The sequence below is a fragment of the Cryptomeria japonica genome, chromosome 1 (genome assembly GCF_030272615.1).
Source record: "Cryptomeria japonica chromosome 1, Sugi_1.0, whole genome shotgun sequence".
Lineage (NCBI taxonomy): Eukaryota > Viridiplantae > Streptophyta > Pinopsida > Cupressales > Cupressaceae > Cryptomeria > Cryptomeria japonica.
Window position 1 is genome coordinate 590,917,229 of NC_081405.1, and position 19,159 is coordinate 590,936,387.

Consider the following 19,159-nt stretch of genomic DNA (forward strand, 5'->3'; position numbering starts at 1 on the left):
TATATTCTCTTTCTTAAATCTTCATTCACAAATCTGCATATGTTATCTTCTTAAATCTTCTTGTTCTTAAATGATATATCATTGCGTCTCACACACTTCTCTTCACTTTCTTCATCCTTTTTTTTCACTCTTTACATTTCTTTTTCATTGTATATCCTTATATCAAGATGAAGTAATACATCTCTTTGAATGGATATTTCCCTCCAAAGAAACATGACTTTTCATATGCTAACTAATCATCGTCTTTAGAGACATACTAATCATTGTCTTCTATACCAATCGCTACCTTCTATAATTATTGACTTAATAATATTAATCATTACCTTTGTATGACCTTAAAAACAACTCCTTACCATTAATCACTGCCCATTTTAATATATAATCGTCTTTTTCTGTTGGAGGACTACCCCCTAGTCTGTAAAAGACATTCAACATTCGCCTCGGGATTCAGGACATGTGCTTAACCGCCTCCTATGGATCCTTGTCTCTAGTCGTTGTGGCATAACTGCAACGGTGATTCCAATAAGTGGTATCAAAGCGTTGGGTTACAAGTTCGAATCTCGCGGGTCGTACTGAGGGGGGGATTGTTGGAGGACTACCCCCTACTCTGTAAAAGACGTTCAACACGTACCTCGAGATTTGGGACATGTGCTTAACTGCCTCCTGTGGATCCTTGTCTTTAGTCGTTGTGGTGTTCGTTGATAGCTCGAGCTTTTGGCATAACGACAACGGTGATTCCAACATTTTCTATATCATCATTGTCTTGTCTTATATGACTTTTGTCTTATATGGAGATTAATCTTTATATGGAGATTAATCTTTCCCTTTAATTGCTCCTTTCTATTAGTTGATTTTTATATATTATAAATTATTTACCACTTCATTTTACCAATTGTTTTCTTTAATAGATATTACTTTATTCCAACAGTTACCCTATATATATCTTACTTGACCTTTGTAAATAGTCATGAAATCGACCAACATAGTAAATTTGTCTTGTATAGGATAAAGGCACTACCATGAACAAGTTTGCTAGCATTGTAAGGAGTTTTAAGTGCTTCCATTTGTTGATATCTTCACACGACTTTAAAAAGGTGATTAATATATACATGTGCCTTAGTCTTAGGCATCAATAATGGTAGGTTTGTATGGAGTTCATCCCCTTCATAAATGGTGAACACTTTTAAACATGAAATACTTCATTTGAATACTAATATAATGACACCAACCAACATGTCTGAGTAACGATTAGTGGCCTTTGGCATCCATGACTCCATCCAACTATCTCATCCATTCACTTTAGCATCCATGGCATCAATGACAACAATTTGACAATTTCTCATAGTCCTTTGACATCAATGGCAGTAAATTCAAACAATCTCCCCCTTTGCCATGGATGACAAACATAATTCTCTCTTTCTCTAACTCTCCCCCTTTGACATCGATGGCAAAGGGATGTAACATAAATAGATCATGCAAACATCCATTCATACTCTTTGTGATTACTACTCACATCTATTGCAATAAGAATATACTTCTCCCTTTGTTGAAGATCCCCTTACGCTCCTCCTTTCTCTATTTCTTTATGTTTTGTTTTTGTATTTCTTGGGTAATATATTTCTCTATGCATCTTCAACTTTTCCTTCTGTATCCATGCTTGTTAAATGAAGAAGGTTATCCTTTTAACATCAACGGGGTCATTTTCTTTTTCCAATAACTCTTCCTCTTTCTTCAAATCAATGACAGTGAGATACTTATTATCTTTATATAGAATATGGATTAACCGATCTATCTTTGAATTGTATTTTCCACAAAGCTTGTAAGATATTGCAATGATTAGCTTCCCCTAAATTCATGCTTCTCAAATTTGTGCATGGAGTATATTTTTCACAATCATAAGTTCTTCCTTATTATCTTTCCTGTGTTTCCTTCTCCATAGTTTAGTAGGTTTTCCCTTTTGTTTTGTCAAGGTATACTTCATCTAGTGTTTGTGATGCAAGAGCACTGGTCTAGTTCTTACCAGTTGGACAGTTTTCAATGGAATTGCTTGAGAGCATGACATTTCTTCATGTTTGAGTGTTTAGCATTGTGGTTTTGGGTTTATTCCCTTGTGTTCGTGGCCTTTATCATGTTCGAGTTTCATAGCATTTGGCTTTGTTTCCGGTGAGATGTGGATTTTGGTATTGTCCTAGTTGATATGTTCTTACCGGTTAGCCTAGCAGTATGTTGAGCGAAGATGATTGTGGGTTGCGGTCGATCTTCATGACTTGCACATCGTTGGAGATGTTGCTTTGGGCCTTGGCCGGTATTCCTTGAGGTCTGCACATCGTTTTATGTTTTGGAGATTATTCTTAGTGATTTGAGTCGACATGTTACCGTTGCACGTTTCATGAACCGGATGGCCTTTGGGCCGACTTGATTGAGTTGTAATTATTTGCAGATGGTATAAATGGAAGCTTGTGAATCATTTGAAGACAGGGAAAAGTTAGAAGATTGTAGACAAAGCTTTGAGATTGAGTGAAGATGTAGAACCAGCAAGATTCTGATCCGATAGGACTAAGGTCGGAAGGCTGGGGTTCAAATTAGGATAGAACCAACAGACTGTTACTAGAGGCCGACTTGATGTGTAGATGATCTGCAGATCTTGTAATTGCATTGTAAGCATTGTTTGTATCCTGGACTGCGATCCAGCATGTGGCATGTATAATTCTTCGGATTGTAATAAGATTCATTCATATTGTTTACCGGTTATGTGTTGTGTCTTGTTACCAGTTGTTCTTTCTACTATTTATGGCACCTTGTTACCGGTTACTGGTATGCTTTGCATGGTTTATATTTTAAGTTGCAAGGTTGGGTTGTCCCTCATTGGATCTCCCTGCCTTGACTGCGTCAGTTTGTCTAGGTGGTTTCACAAAACCACTTCTACAATGTTGTTAATTATTACATATATAGCATATGAATTTATAATCCACAAAAGAAACAAATGAGTTATGATTCCTGAAAGGAGCATATATATTGTAGTTCCCACTTGAGAATCCATAAGGTCTTATATTCTTGTTCCAACCATAATCATATCTCATATGCGTTCTATAGTCCCTTAATCCATGACCAAAATGATTACATGTATAGAAATACCCATAGAAAAAATGTTGGAATCTAGATGTATACACTTGCTTCAAAGGAAAGGACTTTTTGAATTTATCCTTATTATCTTTTGGAGGATCACTCAATTTTTGTGAGACTTGATTCTTCTTGCTACCTTCATTTTTTTTAAGACTTTTGAGAGTTTTTGTATTACACTAGTTCTTCTTTATTTTCCCTTTTGGATTCTTCTTTATTGGCCATTTGATTTTCTCTGTAGCCAATACTAGTTATAGATGGTAACCCCTACCCATTGATGATATCTTCTAAGATTTCAATACTCTTGTCAAATTTGTGACTTTTGTTCAACTTGAAGAATGTCTTTTCTAGTTCCTTTTTCAAAGAAACAATCTCCGACTCATGCCTCTCACAATCTTCTTCCCTTTTCTTCAATTGTAATCTTACCTCCTCTTCAATTCTTTTAGCTTCTTCAATTTGAATCTTGAGGTTGATGATCATCTCTTTGTAATCTTCAAGACCTTTTGATAACTTTTATTTAGCTTCACTATCTTTTAAATTTGTAATCCTTGTTTCAAAGTCCTTTTCTTAGGTTTCTCGATTTCTTTATAGGCATAATTGAATTCTTCCTTAAGACCCACTTCTCCTTCATCTTTGTCATATTCAAACTTAGTATAGTATTATTTTCAAACTTTTTAAATTTAAATAGCATAAGCATATCAATTGCATAATATCAATAACATAAGATGCAACAATTATGCAACACAAGTAGAATGCACAATTTACGTCGAAACCCTTGCAAGAGAAAACCACAAATAAATATTGCTTGTATAAATTCTCATTTACAAACTTTCTAGGCATCTACCCACAAGAGACACCAATCCCCTTAATTCGTAGACAGCAACCTATTGGAGGCACCAGCCGCCATAGCTAAGCACCAACTTAGCGAGAGACACCAATCTCTCCTTTTGATAGGCACCAACCTACGAATCATTCAATGGATAATTTGTCTTCCTAAGATCTGAATGTAGATACACTTTGCTTCACAAATCTGACTTTAAATGATGTAATTCTTTCCTTCACAAATCTCATCACAAATCTAATGCAATGTCCTTTCCTCACAATTCTGAGTCCTTCACAAATTTGATCATTATAATGTGATGTTCTTCCTTCACAAATATGATCATTATAATGTCGGATTCTTCCTTCACAAATCTGAGCCCTTCCTTCACAAATTTAATCTCAATTAATGCAATACTTTCCTTTGTATTTATGGCTTTAGATCTGCTCTAATTTTCTTTACAAATCTGCTCTAAAATTATGCATCATATATCATTATTCTGCATATAGATTTTCTTTTCAATGTTGCGCATATTCTTCTTATAATTCTGCCTTGATCATTTATATATTTTCCTCATCAATTTCCTTGTGCTTGAATAATGGATCTTTGCATAGCCCACATGTATTCTTCATAGATCTGCTGGTGTATATATGATGTAACTTATTTTCTCCACACCAATTTGCATATATCCTCTTTCTTTAAACTTCATTCACAAATCTGCATACATTCTCTTAAATCTTCTTGTGCTTCAATGATATATCTTTGTGTCACACACCTCTCTTCACTTTCTTCGCCCTATTTTTCACTCTTTACATTTCTATTTCATGTTATATCCTTATATCAAGATTAAGTGTACATCTCTTTGAATGGAGATCTCCTTCCAAAGAAACATGACTTTTCACATGCTAATTAATCGCTGCCTTTAGAAACATACAAATCACTGTCTTCTATATCAAGTGCTGCTTTCTTTAATTATTGACTTTACTAATATTAATCGCTGCCTTCGTATGATCTTAAATAGTATTATTGCTGACTATAACTGTTACCTTTCCTTACAATTAATCACTGCCCATTTTAATATATGGTCACTACCTTTTTCTATATTATCACTGCCCTCTGTCTTATATGGAGATTAATCTTCATCTTTAATAGCTGCTCCTTTCTATTAATTAATTTCTGCACATTATATTTCTTGATTGCTGTCTTTTACTAATTGCTTTCTTTAATAGATATTACTTTATTCTAAAAGATTAGTGGCCTTTGGCCAATCCATTTGGCATCCATGACTCCATTCAACTATCTCATCTATTCACTTTGACATCCATGACATCAATGGCAACAATTTGACAATCTCTCATACTCCTTTGACATAAATGACATCAATTCCAATATTGTTAACAGTTATGCTCCTTACAACCAAATGTCAAAAGACTATTGAGTTTGAAAAGGCATGCTTTGTAAGCCACAGCAAACACGTTCAGCATATATAAACTGTTCTATAACCTTGATCAATTCAACATATATAAACCAGCACTTTATGTGAGCCAAGTAGTGCATATATAATAAAAACGAGCACTTTATGTGAGCCAAGTAGTATTATATTACAAAAGACAGCACTTTAAACGAGCCAAATAAGCTGAATGTGTTGAGTGTAGCTTACAAAATATGCCTATTCATGGTTAGTGTTCCTTTTTCAAGAAAAAATATGGATATTAGCTATTTGGAAAAATGGAGAAGTAAAAGATAGAAGTGAAAGAGATGAGTGAAAATTTGTGTTCGTATGATGCTGAGTTTGATTGATCAATTGATGGCATAAAATAGGGTTATTTGGTTGGAGCAGTCCATCTGTTGTCTAAAGAGATATGGTTCAATGATTATTTGAGGGCAATATTTGATTTGGTAGATTCTTTGATTTTTGCAATCTTTATTCTTTTGTTTAATGATTTGGTGAGGAAAATACCAACTGGATTTTGGCATCTTACCAACCTTTTGGATCAAGGATCCCTGAACCATAGAAATCATTGGCATTAAAAAAAAAAAAAACACAAAATTATTTAACATGCCGAGGGAAAGGGATCCACGATTAAGTTGCCTTTTCTGAGTTGTTTCAACTCCACGTTCTTTGTAGATGGGAAGACAGTCCTTCACTGTACTAACACCTGATATGGGAGAATTCAGCAAATGAAGTATGTTGCAAATAAAATCAGTTAAGCACGAGATTAAACTTGTTTCTAATAACTTAAGGTGACACATTACAGGTAATTCAGGATATCTAAGAGAATAAAAGTATACTTGGGACTATTACTAGATATGCAAGTTAACTTGTGCTGTCTGATTTGTGTATTGGATATACATCATACTATCCAACTAAATATATGAATGCAAACCCACAGAAAGGAGGCCAGATTATGATACTCTTGAATAATAATGTCAGAAATGCTCAAAATTGTAGAGTAAACTGAGGCAAATTATCATCTAATATCTGTTAGAACTAGAAATTATCACTCATGTCTGGAAAGTGGAATTCAGTAATAAAAGGAGCAAAGACAAAGAAAACAGTAACTAAAGTAGCCACAAAAAGAGTGAATACTGTAAATAATCTCCTGGGGTCTCTCCTCCTGACTAGAAGAAATCCGTCTTGACCATCATCTGCAAGTTCAGATAATAGTTTTTCGGAAGGCCCATTAGTTAGAACAGGGCAAACTAGAATCCCAAATAAGAGGCCTGCGCATGCTGCTCCCAAGTGTGTCCTACCATGGTATAACAAAATGTGAGTTATCCAGAAAGAAAATCTCAATGCTCCCAAATCTATATCTGTAGACTGTAAGTACACATGAGAAAAACTGAAGATAACAAGTTACCAATATCCCTAACCTGTCAAACATATTCTCAAGTGGCCTAGAAGAAATGGTAAGAAATAACCAAGGAAAACAAATGACCTCTAAAAGGAACATTAAAATTCTCAGAAAAAATAAACTGTTATATAGTCTGGAGCTGCAACTAAAATGCTTCACATACATACCAATCATCAATAGGGGTCAGGAAACTCAAGCCAACACTTATTGCACTGGCAAGAACTATTTTCTGAATCATAATGTCTGCAGTGTCCTCTCCAATTGCCTCCCTGTTTTGGAATAGATACACGACCCAAGAACCAATAATGGCAAATACTGGACCCTGCATTTTTCCAAAACAAATGTTTCAAATACAGAGTGAAAGGTATAGGTACGGCTGCAATAGTGCAACCTAGTAACAGACTAAGTTTAAAATAAGCAATCTAAAAAAAATTACAATCTCTTAGACACGAGCATTCATTACTTAACTAGCACATACTCCTCTTAATAGGTACTTGAAATGTGCCAAAACCTGAGAGGTTCCAAAAACTCTTTGTCGATCTATATGTTATTATACTTGTGGCAGGATTGCTTTCGGGGTACCTCTTACACACATCAAAACCACGTTGATGCTTGAATGTATTACCTTCTTTCAAAAAGTTTTATTTTTCAACATTATTATTAAGAGACATTATATATAAAAATACTAAACCTTCAATGGGATTCTGAGGAAGCAAGCTCTTTTAGTTACTTCATTGCATGTATTAAGGTTTTTTTATAGGTTTATATGGCCACAAATTGAATAGTCAATAGAAATGGATCTAAAACATAGTTTAGTGAAGTCACAATCAAGACCTAGAGTAAATACTATTAATTAGTTAAAGGCTTAGTTGTGGGAAGGTACCTTCAAGAGGTATGCTTCCCTCGAAGGTAAAATTTGGCTGCATGCTTATATTGAGACATTTCTATCATTTATTATGTCATACTGAATCAAATAGTTATTTTATTTTTGCAATAAATATGTTGTTGTAATGTGTTGTTGACTATTGCTGTAACTTGTATGTTTGTCTAACCTTGTTTCAATAATGTTACATATATCAATTTACACTGTTGTTCATTTTGGAATGTTTTGGCAGTGAATGTCTTTACATTCTTGTATGCCTCTATATAGCTAAATTCTCTCCATCACTGTTCCAAATATCAGAAGAAAACCCATTGAAGGATCAACCCTTTAGCCAAATACGTTAAGAGGAATATGGAAAAACATCAACGCCTCATTCAATGAACATATAGATCAACAGAAGATGTGAGTTGTAATTGTAACTACAAGAAGAAAACATGGACTAATTGAGATGACAGATCTCATCAAAAGGGGCAAAGGCAAAAGCTGTTGTAAGTTGTGACAATCACAAATGAAACCATGTGACATGCTCAATATACAAAGAACTCCTAACAAGCTTGGGATTGATGGACACACAATTATACTGAGATGGGGGCTGAATAATTATAACGACACTTACTTTTCCAAAAACTTAATTAGTCACTTCAAAACTAAATCCACATTAGCGCATGTGTAAGATCCAATAATAAGGAACAAAATAAGAACACTATTTACATGGAAACCCTTGTAGGAGAAAAACACGACAAAAATATTGTTCATTTAAACTTGTCTTTACAAACTTTGTAGGCACCAACCTATGGGAGACACCAATCCCCAATACTTGAGCACCGACTCAATAAGACACACTAATATCATTCAATATGAGGCACCAATCTCAATATAAACTTCTCATCAAAATTCTGTTGTAAGTCTGTACACAAATCTGCTATAATGTCTGCCTTTAAATTGAGCCTAACACTCTCACAATTCCTCATAAAATCTGGAAATATACTCCTTAAGATCTGCTCTTCATATGCTTGGATCTGCTGGTGTATTAATAATATAACTCTTGTTCAAAACACCTTTCAACTCTCACAAAATGCTCATCTTATACGTTGCCAATTGAGGAGATTCACTTTGAAAACATGTTCTTTCACATTAAAAGTTATAACCCATTCTGATCGCACCAGTTCATAATAGCCATTTGCCTTAACATGATCACACCTTTTCATAAATCTGTTTTCCCAAGCATAAATTTCACCTTTTTGTTATGACATGTGAATAAGACAAGATAGGAATAAGACAAAATTTGTTTTTTATGAATCGCACCTATTTCACCTATGGTAATAAGACAAATCTATCTTATTTGTAAGAGTGCTTGTTTGAAAGTATGAAGTTGGCCACGACAAAATAAAGCTCGTCTTTTTGTGAATATTACAAGGGGCTGTTTATGAGCAGGATCGGCCCAATTAATATGAATTTATTTATTTTACAATCCTTTCTAACATGGGGCTAATAAATAAATAAATATAAATTTATTGATTTTAAATTCTTCAAACGTCTATCTTGAGTACCAAAATAAAGAATAATTCATTTATGTAATCTCATTCAGATGAGACCTTCAATCTGATTTCTTTCAACAATGACAATATTTCAACAATCAGCCTGATTTCTTTGAGATCAATGACAATATTTCAACAGTCTCCCCCTTTGTCATGGATTGCAACTTCTCAAAGAAATAAGATGCTCCCCCTTACTCCAATGCTCCCCCTAACTCAACTTCTCCCCCTTTCGCATCAATGGCAAAGGTCATCTTAGAGCTGTAAGATAGTGCACTGAAGAGCTCCCCTAAAGAATAGATCTCATTAATGACTGGAAGGACAGGATATCACCCCCAACTTCAGCCCAAGAAACTCAAAAGTCCCTTTTGGAAGAGGCTTTGTAAATATATCCGCAGCCTGTTCTTTAGTGGCAACATATTCCAACTTTACTAGCCGATTTGCTACTTGTTCCCTCAAGAAATGATATTTGATGGGAATGTGTTTAGTTCTTGAGTGCATCACTGGATTCTTGGAAATGTCAATGGCACTTGTATTATAACAAAATATTGATATTGGATGATCACATTCTACTTTGATATCCTTCAATGTTTGTCTCATCCAAAAAACTATTGCACAGTTGCCCAAAAAGAATGCATCGGCACTTGTGCTCTCTATAAAGAGTTTGGTTTGCATCAGGAGATTCATCATTTTTGCTCAAGTTACATCTTGTGATCATTGTGTACTCACATGATTACAATCCTCCATTCTAAACCTTTTAACATTTCTTTAACATACTTAGTCTATGAAATGAAAATTCCTTTATCAAATTGAGTAATTTGTAGTCCTAGGAATAAAGACCATTTACCTAACATGGATATTTCAAATTCTTTTTGCATATCCATAGTGAAATCTTGACACATTTTGTTATTGCTGCCTCCAAAAATAATATCGTCTACATAAACTACAACAATCAACTGATGACCATCTTCAGTTTTAAAATATAGATTGTTGTCTACAACAGCTCTTTTGAACCCTTGTTCTTGTAAATATGAAATATCCCCTGCACATAGATGACTGAATATGCAAGGAATATCATCAAACACTTAGTTGGCAGCCTGCTGTTCTAAGTTTCAGTCTGTATAACCTGCTTGTTATGCGATTTCTAGGCTGCAGTATAACTTGCATGTTATGCTGTTTAGTCTGTTGCAAAGTTTTCAGACTTGTGTTTGGAGCATAAACCTCAAAGAATAGTCAAAGAATGACTAGCACATAACTACTAATCAATACTATAAGCCTCTAGGATAATGGGGCAAGTTGTATTTGTGTTTACCAATGCAATCATATGAAATTAAGTGCAAGAATCACACACCTACAGCTGACTGTAATTTAAGCAAACAGTTGGCATGAAAACTTGAGACAAAGTACAAATTGGATACACCTTATTACTCCTTTTATTCATGAAATAATTGGTTCCATTTAATGACAAAACATGTGCCAAATGCCCTAGCAACCTATCATTAAGTACTCAAAAAATCTGCAAACACATGGCAGCCATGGATGGTCTGCATACAACTGAAATACAGTGGCAACTAAGTGACAAAGCACCTGGAAAATATCACCTTGGTTTAATATTGATGAAGCAAACAATATTTTGCTGATTGAAGCCTCCACACCACCAAATTGAATTATCCTTAGAATCGCCCCTGCTGCAAATAGATGTCTGATATAATTGATTGCTAGCATGAAGTTTTGTTGATGTGTTTTTTATGCACATGCGAACACAGAATAAAATACCTAAAGGTACTTTATCCTCTCTTGAATAAAGCTCCCGAATGTTGAAGATATCGCAGAAGGATCAATCGGAGAAGTTTCAAGGTTCTGTTATGTAGGATCTCTACTCGTGGATAAGCTCTTTGTGGTATGATATGATTTGCTGGAATCACAAGGGGACTTACACTTGATGACCTGAACGTCTGATTTGCTGGAATCACAAGTCCTATTTACTAACTAGAAGACAAACAAATGGTCAAAGATGCAGGGTTCAGGAAGTCTACTCTACTACCTAGAATGTGAGAAGATGGATGAACGACTAGGTGGAGTCCTACTGGGCTGGGTCTCACCATCAGGCTTGAACAATCCAACACCAACTCAGTGTGATCTTCTAAGGGATGCTTCCAATACGTTCAAATCGTACACCATCAGACACTGATCACCATTCAAGATAATGCATGAACAATAGACGTGTAACGACTTAAGATTAAGCTCATTTTATGCCAGTTGACCATGCAGGGCACACTTACAATCAGTAAGAGGCTAGTGGTATAGACGGATTCCACACAGGTGCATTCAACAACTTCTTTCATTCAATTTAATTATCTATCGTCTAAAATGAAGATTCAACAAGAGACCATGCATATTGCAACGAAACAACACACTTCACCATAACTTCAATGAAAATGGAGTTTGTTTACAATCACTGGCAACAATTTCTCGCCTTGTCCTCCTAATTTACTCTAATTGCTATTCTATCAGTTGACTATTCACTATTAGCTAACTATTCACCCACTATCAACTATTGACTAACTATTAGCCTTTACAAATGAGGAGCCAGGGCTTATATAGTGTTCTTAATATAATTTAATGGCTCAGATCAATTTGAGATCAATGGCCGACATTTTACAGTAAAAACCCTAATTAGGGTTTGTTAAAACCAGAGAAACGGGACTCGCCCAAACTCAGCGAGTCTGAGTATGAGTCAGGCCTGGCGAGTCCCAGTGGCTCGAACTCGGACCCATCCAAGTCTAGCCGAGTTGGCAAGTTTGGCCCAAACTTGTCAAACTCGGCGAGTCCCGAGCCCCGGACTCGGCCGGCGTCAAGCCAACTAAAAAACAAAAAGAAATTAATTTGCAAAGTTTCTTAAGTCCGTTTTTTTATGTTAATTATCTTCTATCCCTAAAAATGACTTTCATTTCATTCACTTGCAAAAAAAGGAGGAGTAAAGTGAGTTGGGAAGAAAAACAAGGGTGCATAGAAGAAAAACCAGCAAGGAGGAAGCTCAAGTTTTCTTCAATTTGTCACATTGGACCTGCATTGTGTTTCGATTTGGTGCATCAAGAGTTGGATAGGAAGACTTTGCAGCTCATTTCAAGCTTGTTGCAAGAGGTACGGTTGTTTTTTTGAAGATTAGTTTGTTTCTTGTATGCAAAAATTCCATTTTGTATCCATTTATTTTGAAAGTTTTACATCTTCTTTCAAAATCTTTTGTATGTGTGTATGTAGCATGTAGTATGCAGTTGTAGTGTTGTACTATGTAGGGTTTGTAAATTTCTTTTTTATTAAAGTAGGGTTTGACAAACCCTACTTTAGTTTTTTTGAATGTATGTAATATGTATTAATTTTATTTTGTATTTGTAATGTTTTATTGCAGCAAACTTCACTTTATTATTTCAATTTGCCTCAACATCAAGTTTCACAAAACTATCCTAAAATGTCTACTTCAGCTTCTAGACCCCCCATTAGAAAGGACCCTGCTTGGAAATATCATGAGGATTTTCTAGGGCAAGGAAAGGGGCAAACAAAATGTATGTTTTGCAAAACAATATTCCATGGAGGTATATATAGGCTGAAATACCATATTGCTGGTGTGCATGGACATGATGTCGAACCATGCCTAAAAGCAATCCTTGAGGCTGTATGTGATTGTTATGTAATGGTTGAGGAGATTGAAAGGAAAAAAAAACAAAAGGAGGATCGAGCGGCCATTGGGAGAGAGACAATTTTAGGAAGAGGGACACGGTTAGGTTGTGTTGGAGGCCCTTCTTCCTTACCTCCATATCGTCCCACTCAGTTTGCTACTGCTGGTGCTTCCGTTTCTGCTTCTGCTTCTATAAGTGGCAGTGCCATCGCCACTTCTCATGCTCCTACCACTTGTAGTTGTAGTGGGAATGTTACCATTGGACCTAGGATTTGCAAATCTAGGTTGGATTCCTTCTTTGTGCCTCGCACTACTCCTCGGTCCCAACCGTCGCTTGAGGGCATGGGTTGGAACAAGGAGGTCCATGATGCTGCTAAAATGGCAGTTGGCAGGTTTTGGAGCTACAACTATATTCCATTCTTTGTAGCAAGGGGAAGGTTTTACTAACTTTTATGTTTGATAACTTTGATTGTTTTAATTTTTATACTTAACTTATCTCATTGAGTTTCTTTGCGATAGGTCTCCTTATTGGCAACAAAAGGTTGATGCCATTACCATATGCAGGGCGAGGTTCAAAGCCCCTAGTGAGAGTGATTTGAGGGGACCCATTTTGTCTCAAATGGTGGATGATGTGAAAAAGGATTTAGATGAACAATGCCAGATATGGAGCACTAAAGGTTGCACCATCATGACTGATGGTTGGACGGATAGGAGAAATAGAACTCTCCTTAATTTTCTTGTTTCTTCCACAGGTGATTAATTAATTTTAGTTTCATATAGTCTTTTATTTTTTATTTTTTATCTAATGGTTTATTGAATGATCATTGACCTAGCTTTATTTTTTTATTTCAGGGGGCACCGTTTTCATCAAGTCCATTGATGCCTCCGCCCATTGCAAGTATGCCACCTACCTATGTGAGCAGATAGAGGAGGTGATTGAAGATGTGGGTGAGGAGAACGTGGTACAGGTGGTGACCGACAATGCAGCAAATTATGTTGCTGCGGGTAAACTTTTGATTACAAACTATTTTTGTTTGCAAATTAATTACTATCTTGTAGTTTGTACCTCCATTAATTACAATTTACAATGCAACAAATTATGTTGCTGCAGGTAGACTATTGATGGAGAGGCACCTATCTATAGTTTGGACTCCATGTGCTGCTCATTGCATTGACCTCATGTTGGAGGATATTGGAAAAATCCCATGGGTCAAGAGATGTGTAGAAAGGGCAAGAAATGTTTGCAAATTTGTATATAATCATTCATGGGTGTTGGCTCTTATGAGACAATACACAGAGCAGAAGGAGTTAGCTCATCCAGGAATCACAAGATTTGCCACAAACTTCCTCACATTGCAGTCCATGCTTAGGTCTAAGACTGCCTTGAGACGTATGATTGTTGGTGAGGAGTGGTCTTCCTCATCCTATGCTACCACCCCTGCAGGGATAGATATGGTAGACTGCATTTTTTATGAGCAAGGCTTTTGGGTCCCTTGTGATGAGATAGTGAAGGTAATTTTTTTATAAATTCTACAATTTAACTTCATGTTTTATAACTTTTTATATGTATTCTCTTATTTGCTCATTTTTCTAAATTACACAATATTTTCAATTTTGCAGTTTGTTAAGCCCTCGGTGGTTTTGTTGCGAGTTGTGGATGGAAATAAGCCCACAATGGGCTATATATATGAGGGCATGGATAAGACGAAGGAGGCCATCAGATTCGTCTATGGAGCAGATGAGAGCAAGTATGGTCCCATTTGGGAGATCATTGATAGGAGATGGCATCATCAACTTCATAGGCCCATCCATGCGGCAACCTATTTTCTGAATCCGGCATTTCGTTTTATCCCTTCTTTCAAGGCTGATGTGGAGGTCCTTAATGGGCTATATGCAATCATGGAGAAGATGGGACCTGCTGGTACTTCTTAGATAGACCTTTTTCGAGAGCTACAAATGTTCTCAGATGCACAAGGGGAGACCTTCTCTCATCCTGTCACCAAAGGCGGTAGGACAACTATGATGCCAAGTAAAAATAAATTGTAAGGCTTAATTTTAGTTTTATTCAATACTATATTGTAACTTGTTAAATGAGTTCATGAGTGAGACTGATTTTATTTATTTTTCTCATTTCAAACTCAGATCATTGGTGGAACTTTTTTGGCCCAAAGACACCAAATATTCAGAAGTTGGCCATTCGCATCTTGAGCCAACCATGCAGCGCATCAGGTTGTGAGCGCAATCGGAGTATGTTTGAGCACATACACTCCAAGAGGCGCAATAGATTATCTGTGGAGAAGATGAATGATCTCGTCTTTGTTCACTACAACCTCCACCTGAGAATGAGAAAGAATGCAATAGTTGACATGTCTCCTATCATTCTAGATGAGGTTGATCTTGAAGCAGAGTGGGCCAATGAGAATCAGACAGCTCCTGGGACTCCTACAGCTGTATTTAGTGATGATGACATTGATTGGATCGACCAGGTAGATATAGAGGCTGAGGCTGTAGCCATGGCAAAGGAGCAGAGAGCACGAGCAAAGACAGGAAATACTGAGACTCAAAGTGACACAGTTGTTCCTGATGTTGGTGAGCATGACACAGCCGTCCCTGATGTTGGTGAGCATGGCATGGTGTCACGGGGAGCGACTATGGCTGCTGAATCATCCAGGACCTACTTTAAACACCTTGGCAAGGGGCTAGGGTGAGAGGGTGCACGGCCCTCTGAGCCATAGGCTTGTACACTTGTAGTTGTATTTAGTATTTACTATTTACCTTTGGTATTTGTATGAAACATTTGATGATGATCATATGATGACATGGATTTTTTATTCCATGAGTTTTGTAATATTGTATACATTTGGCAATATTTATATATCTATGTTTGTTATTTTCTTCAGCTACAATTTACGTTTATGCTTATGTGATTGATGTATACTTGTGTATGTAATCAAATGAGCCGAGTTTAATGATGTTTTTGTGTCTTTAAGGTGTATTCAATAAAGGGTGTTTGAAACAAGTTTTAAATCTTTAAAAATCTCTAAATTTCTTGAGTTTTTCACTTTCCTGAGTCCAGCCGAGTCTGACACCGAGTCCCAAGTCCAAGTCCGATTCGGCCTTGCCGAGTCCAAGCCGAGTCCAAGTCCCGTTTCTTTGGTTACAACACACTCAATTCTAGCCAATGAAATAATTGCATTATTTGGACACGTCTTCTCTGGAATATTCAACCAATGGATAACCAGGGTAGGTACATTGAAGTTTGTGTCATCCCTGATGAGTCAAGTACATTGAATCTGGACACGCTGAGGTGGACCAATCCAACTGGAGGAATGATGACTGGGACGCCACCCTGTCTGACACTTGTAACTTGGTTGATGTTTCAATTTGGTGATGCTGAGAAGATAACTTTAATTAACCCTTCTGAAACTATTGGTGTCTTCAACGAACCCCTGCTTTAACCTCCTTTGTCTTTGATGTGCAGGATGGATGGTGTACCTTTCCTTGAAATGCTGGACTAGAAGAGGTCGTCCATGATGATGCTGGACTAGAGAAGGTCATCCTTGATGATGTTGTCCTGGTCTTCTTACATCTGCAAAAACAAACCAAAAGATGATTAAGGACACATAATAAACTCATTTCAACATAGCATTTTATACCTTAAATCATCAACAAGAAGACATCAAAATGAAGTTTGCTCAAGATTCTTTCCAACAAGAAGTTCCATAAGAATTTTGCCCTGGACCCTTTGGAAGGGTCAGGAGCGAAATTCAAGTTTAGGTCTCAACTCTTCATTTCCTTCACTTCAATTTATCTTGCAAGGCAAAGCAACATCATTTCAACCTCAATCAAGGACTCAAAGTCTCGACTTGACACAAGGAGGAAATAGGTAGATTGAAGAATTTCACTCTAGACCCTTTGGAAGGGTCAGGAGCGAAATTCTCTTTTTAGCTCAAAATTGGCATTTTTAATGATCAAAAATCTTTCCAAGGCATTCCAAATAGCTTCTCTCACCCTAGTCTAGGCCTGACTTCACTCAAAATTTGGAGAAAAAGATGGTTTTAGTGTTTTTTGCTCTGGACCCTTTGGAAGGGTCAGGAGCGAATTTCTCTCTATGCTTGTTTTCCCTCACTCAACTCCATTTCTTTCACTTTCTATACTTGGAATCTCATCCTTGGATCCCTTTCCCATGCTTGCAACATTTTGTTTGACCTCAAAATGACTAGAAAAGAGAATTTCGCTAGGAATCATGGCCAAGGACGGGACCTATAATGAATTTCGCCCTGGACCCTTTGGAAGGGTCAGGAGCAAATTTCTTCATCTAGCCCAAAATCATCATTATTGGAGACAACAATCCATTCAAGGGCAATCTCAAGGGCTTCTACAATCTTTGTCTAGGCCTGGCTTGGCACAAATATTAAAGGAATAGATGGATTTTGGAATTTCGCTCTGTACCCTTTGGAAGGGTCAGGAGCGAAATTCTTGTTTTAGGCTTATTCCTCCATCTTTCAACCTCAACCAACTTCAAAAGGGCAAGAACATCAATCCTCACACTCATGCAAGCTATAAAAACCCAATTTTGACTTGACTTTGTAAGGAAAAAAAGTGATTTAAGGAATTTCGCTCTAGACCTTTTGGAAGGGTCAGGAGCGAAATCCATATTCTTGATTGATTTCTCACCTCCTTCATCCAATCCATCTTCAAAAATGATCTAACTCAACTCTCCTCTCCACAATCAAGTCCACTCACTACCAAATTAGCTTGAAAACTTCACCTCTCAATGCCTTAAGCAAAATAAAGGGGGTAAATGAGGATTTCACTCTGGACCCTTTGGAAGGGTCAAGAGCAAAATCCATGTTCTGAGTTGATTTCCACCATTTCTCAAGGAAAGAACACATAAATCTACCTTTCAACACACCTTAGAAAACAACACTTGGTCAAAACTAGGAAGGAAATAAGACCTATAGAGATCCAAAGGGTCCAGAGCGAAAATTACTTTTTAGTCTTCTTCCTCCATCCTTTCAACTTTAATCCACCTCAAAAGGGCAAGAAAACACTTCTCCTCACTCATCCAAGTTATAGAAACCCAAGTTTGACTTGATTTTGCTAGGAAAATAAGGGATCTTAGGAATTTCGCTCTGGACCCTTTGGAAGGGTCAAGAGCGAAATTCACTATTTGGCTCAATTCCTTCACTTTCAATGATTTCCTAGCACTTGAAGTCATTCCTAAGGATCTCTTTCACCTCAATTCACTTTAGTCTGCAATTGCATTGGCACAATATTGGGAAAAAGGGTGGTTTTGAGAAAATTCACTCTGGACCCTTTGGAAGGGTCAGGAGTGAATTTCTCGTTCTTGACTTGATCCTCCATCTTTTCAACTCCAATCCACTCTAGAAGGTAACTAAACATCACTCTTCACCCGAGGGACAAACTTTGTGTTCTAAGCAAGGTCAAAAAATAGGTGTGTAAGGAATTTCGCTCTCGACCCTTTGGAAGGGTCAGGAGTGAAATTCACCTTTTTGGCTAAAATCCTTCATTTTCAATGCTTTCAAACATTTCCAAAGGCCAAACATGTCCATTCTTCCTTTCAAGATACCTTGCAAATCAAAATTTGGTCAAACAATTGACCGGAATGAGGTCTAAGAAGATTTTTGCTCTGGACCCTTTGGAAGGGTTGAGCGAAAATCTTGATTTAGGCTTTGATTGCTCATTTTTCAAACTTCAATCTTCTCTGGAGGCAAAGATAGATCATTTTCCACCTAAGGAACAAGGTTTCAAGCTCAAACAAGGTAGCAAATGAGGTTTATAGTGAATTTTGCTCTGGACCATTTGGAAGGGTCAGGAGCAAAATTCATCTCCTAGGCAAAAACTTGATTTTCCAAAGCATCCAACTCCCTCTCAAGGCAAGAACATACCAATTCATCCTCCATCAAGCCATCGCCTAGCCAAAATAAGGAATAAAACAAGAGTTATAAGGATTTTCACTATGGACCCTTTGGAAGGGTCAGGAGCGAAAATCATGTTTTAACCTTGATTCTTGATTTTTCAAACTCTAATCTTCCTTGGGAGGCAAACATAGACTACTCTCCTCTCATTTCCACCTTGGTCTTGACTTTGGCTAAAGGAAAAATGAGTGTTTTCAAGAATTTCGCTCTGGACCCTTTGGAAGGGTCAGGAGCGAAAATCTTGTTTTAAGCTAAAATCCTCCATTTCCTCCACCTCTAGTCATTTCCTTAGGCAAAAATATGTCTAACACTTCCACAGATGCCTTAG

The 19,159-nt window shown here is 36.8% G+C and overlaps 1 protein-coding gene across 1 annotated transcript in view; it reads right to left on the minus strand.

Moving 5' to 3' along the window:
* Positions 1 to 6,316: 6,316 nt before the first annotated feature.
* The window catches only part of LOC131027972 (RHOMBOID-like protein 9, chloroplastic), a 180,420-nt gene continuing 167,577 nt past the window's right edge, over positions 6,317 to 19,159 (minus strand). The window contains exons 6-7 of the mRNA XM_057958069.2: positions 6,963 to 7,117; positions 6,317 to 6,690 (exon numbers count right to left, since the gene is read on the minus strand). Of these exons, the coding sequence (XP_057814052.1) occupies positions 6,432 to 6,690; positions 6,963 to 7,117 (414 nt within the window). The 3' untranslated portion in view covers positions 6,317 to 6,431. The remainder of the gene's footprint in view (positions 6,691 to 6,962; positions 7,118 to 19,159) is intronic.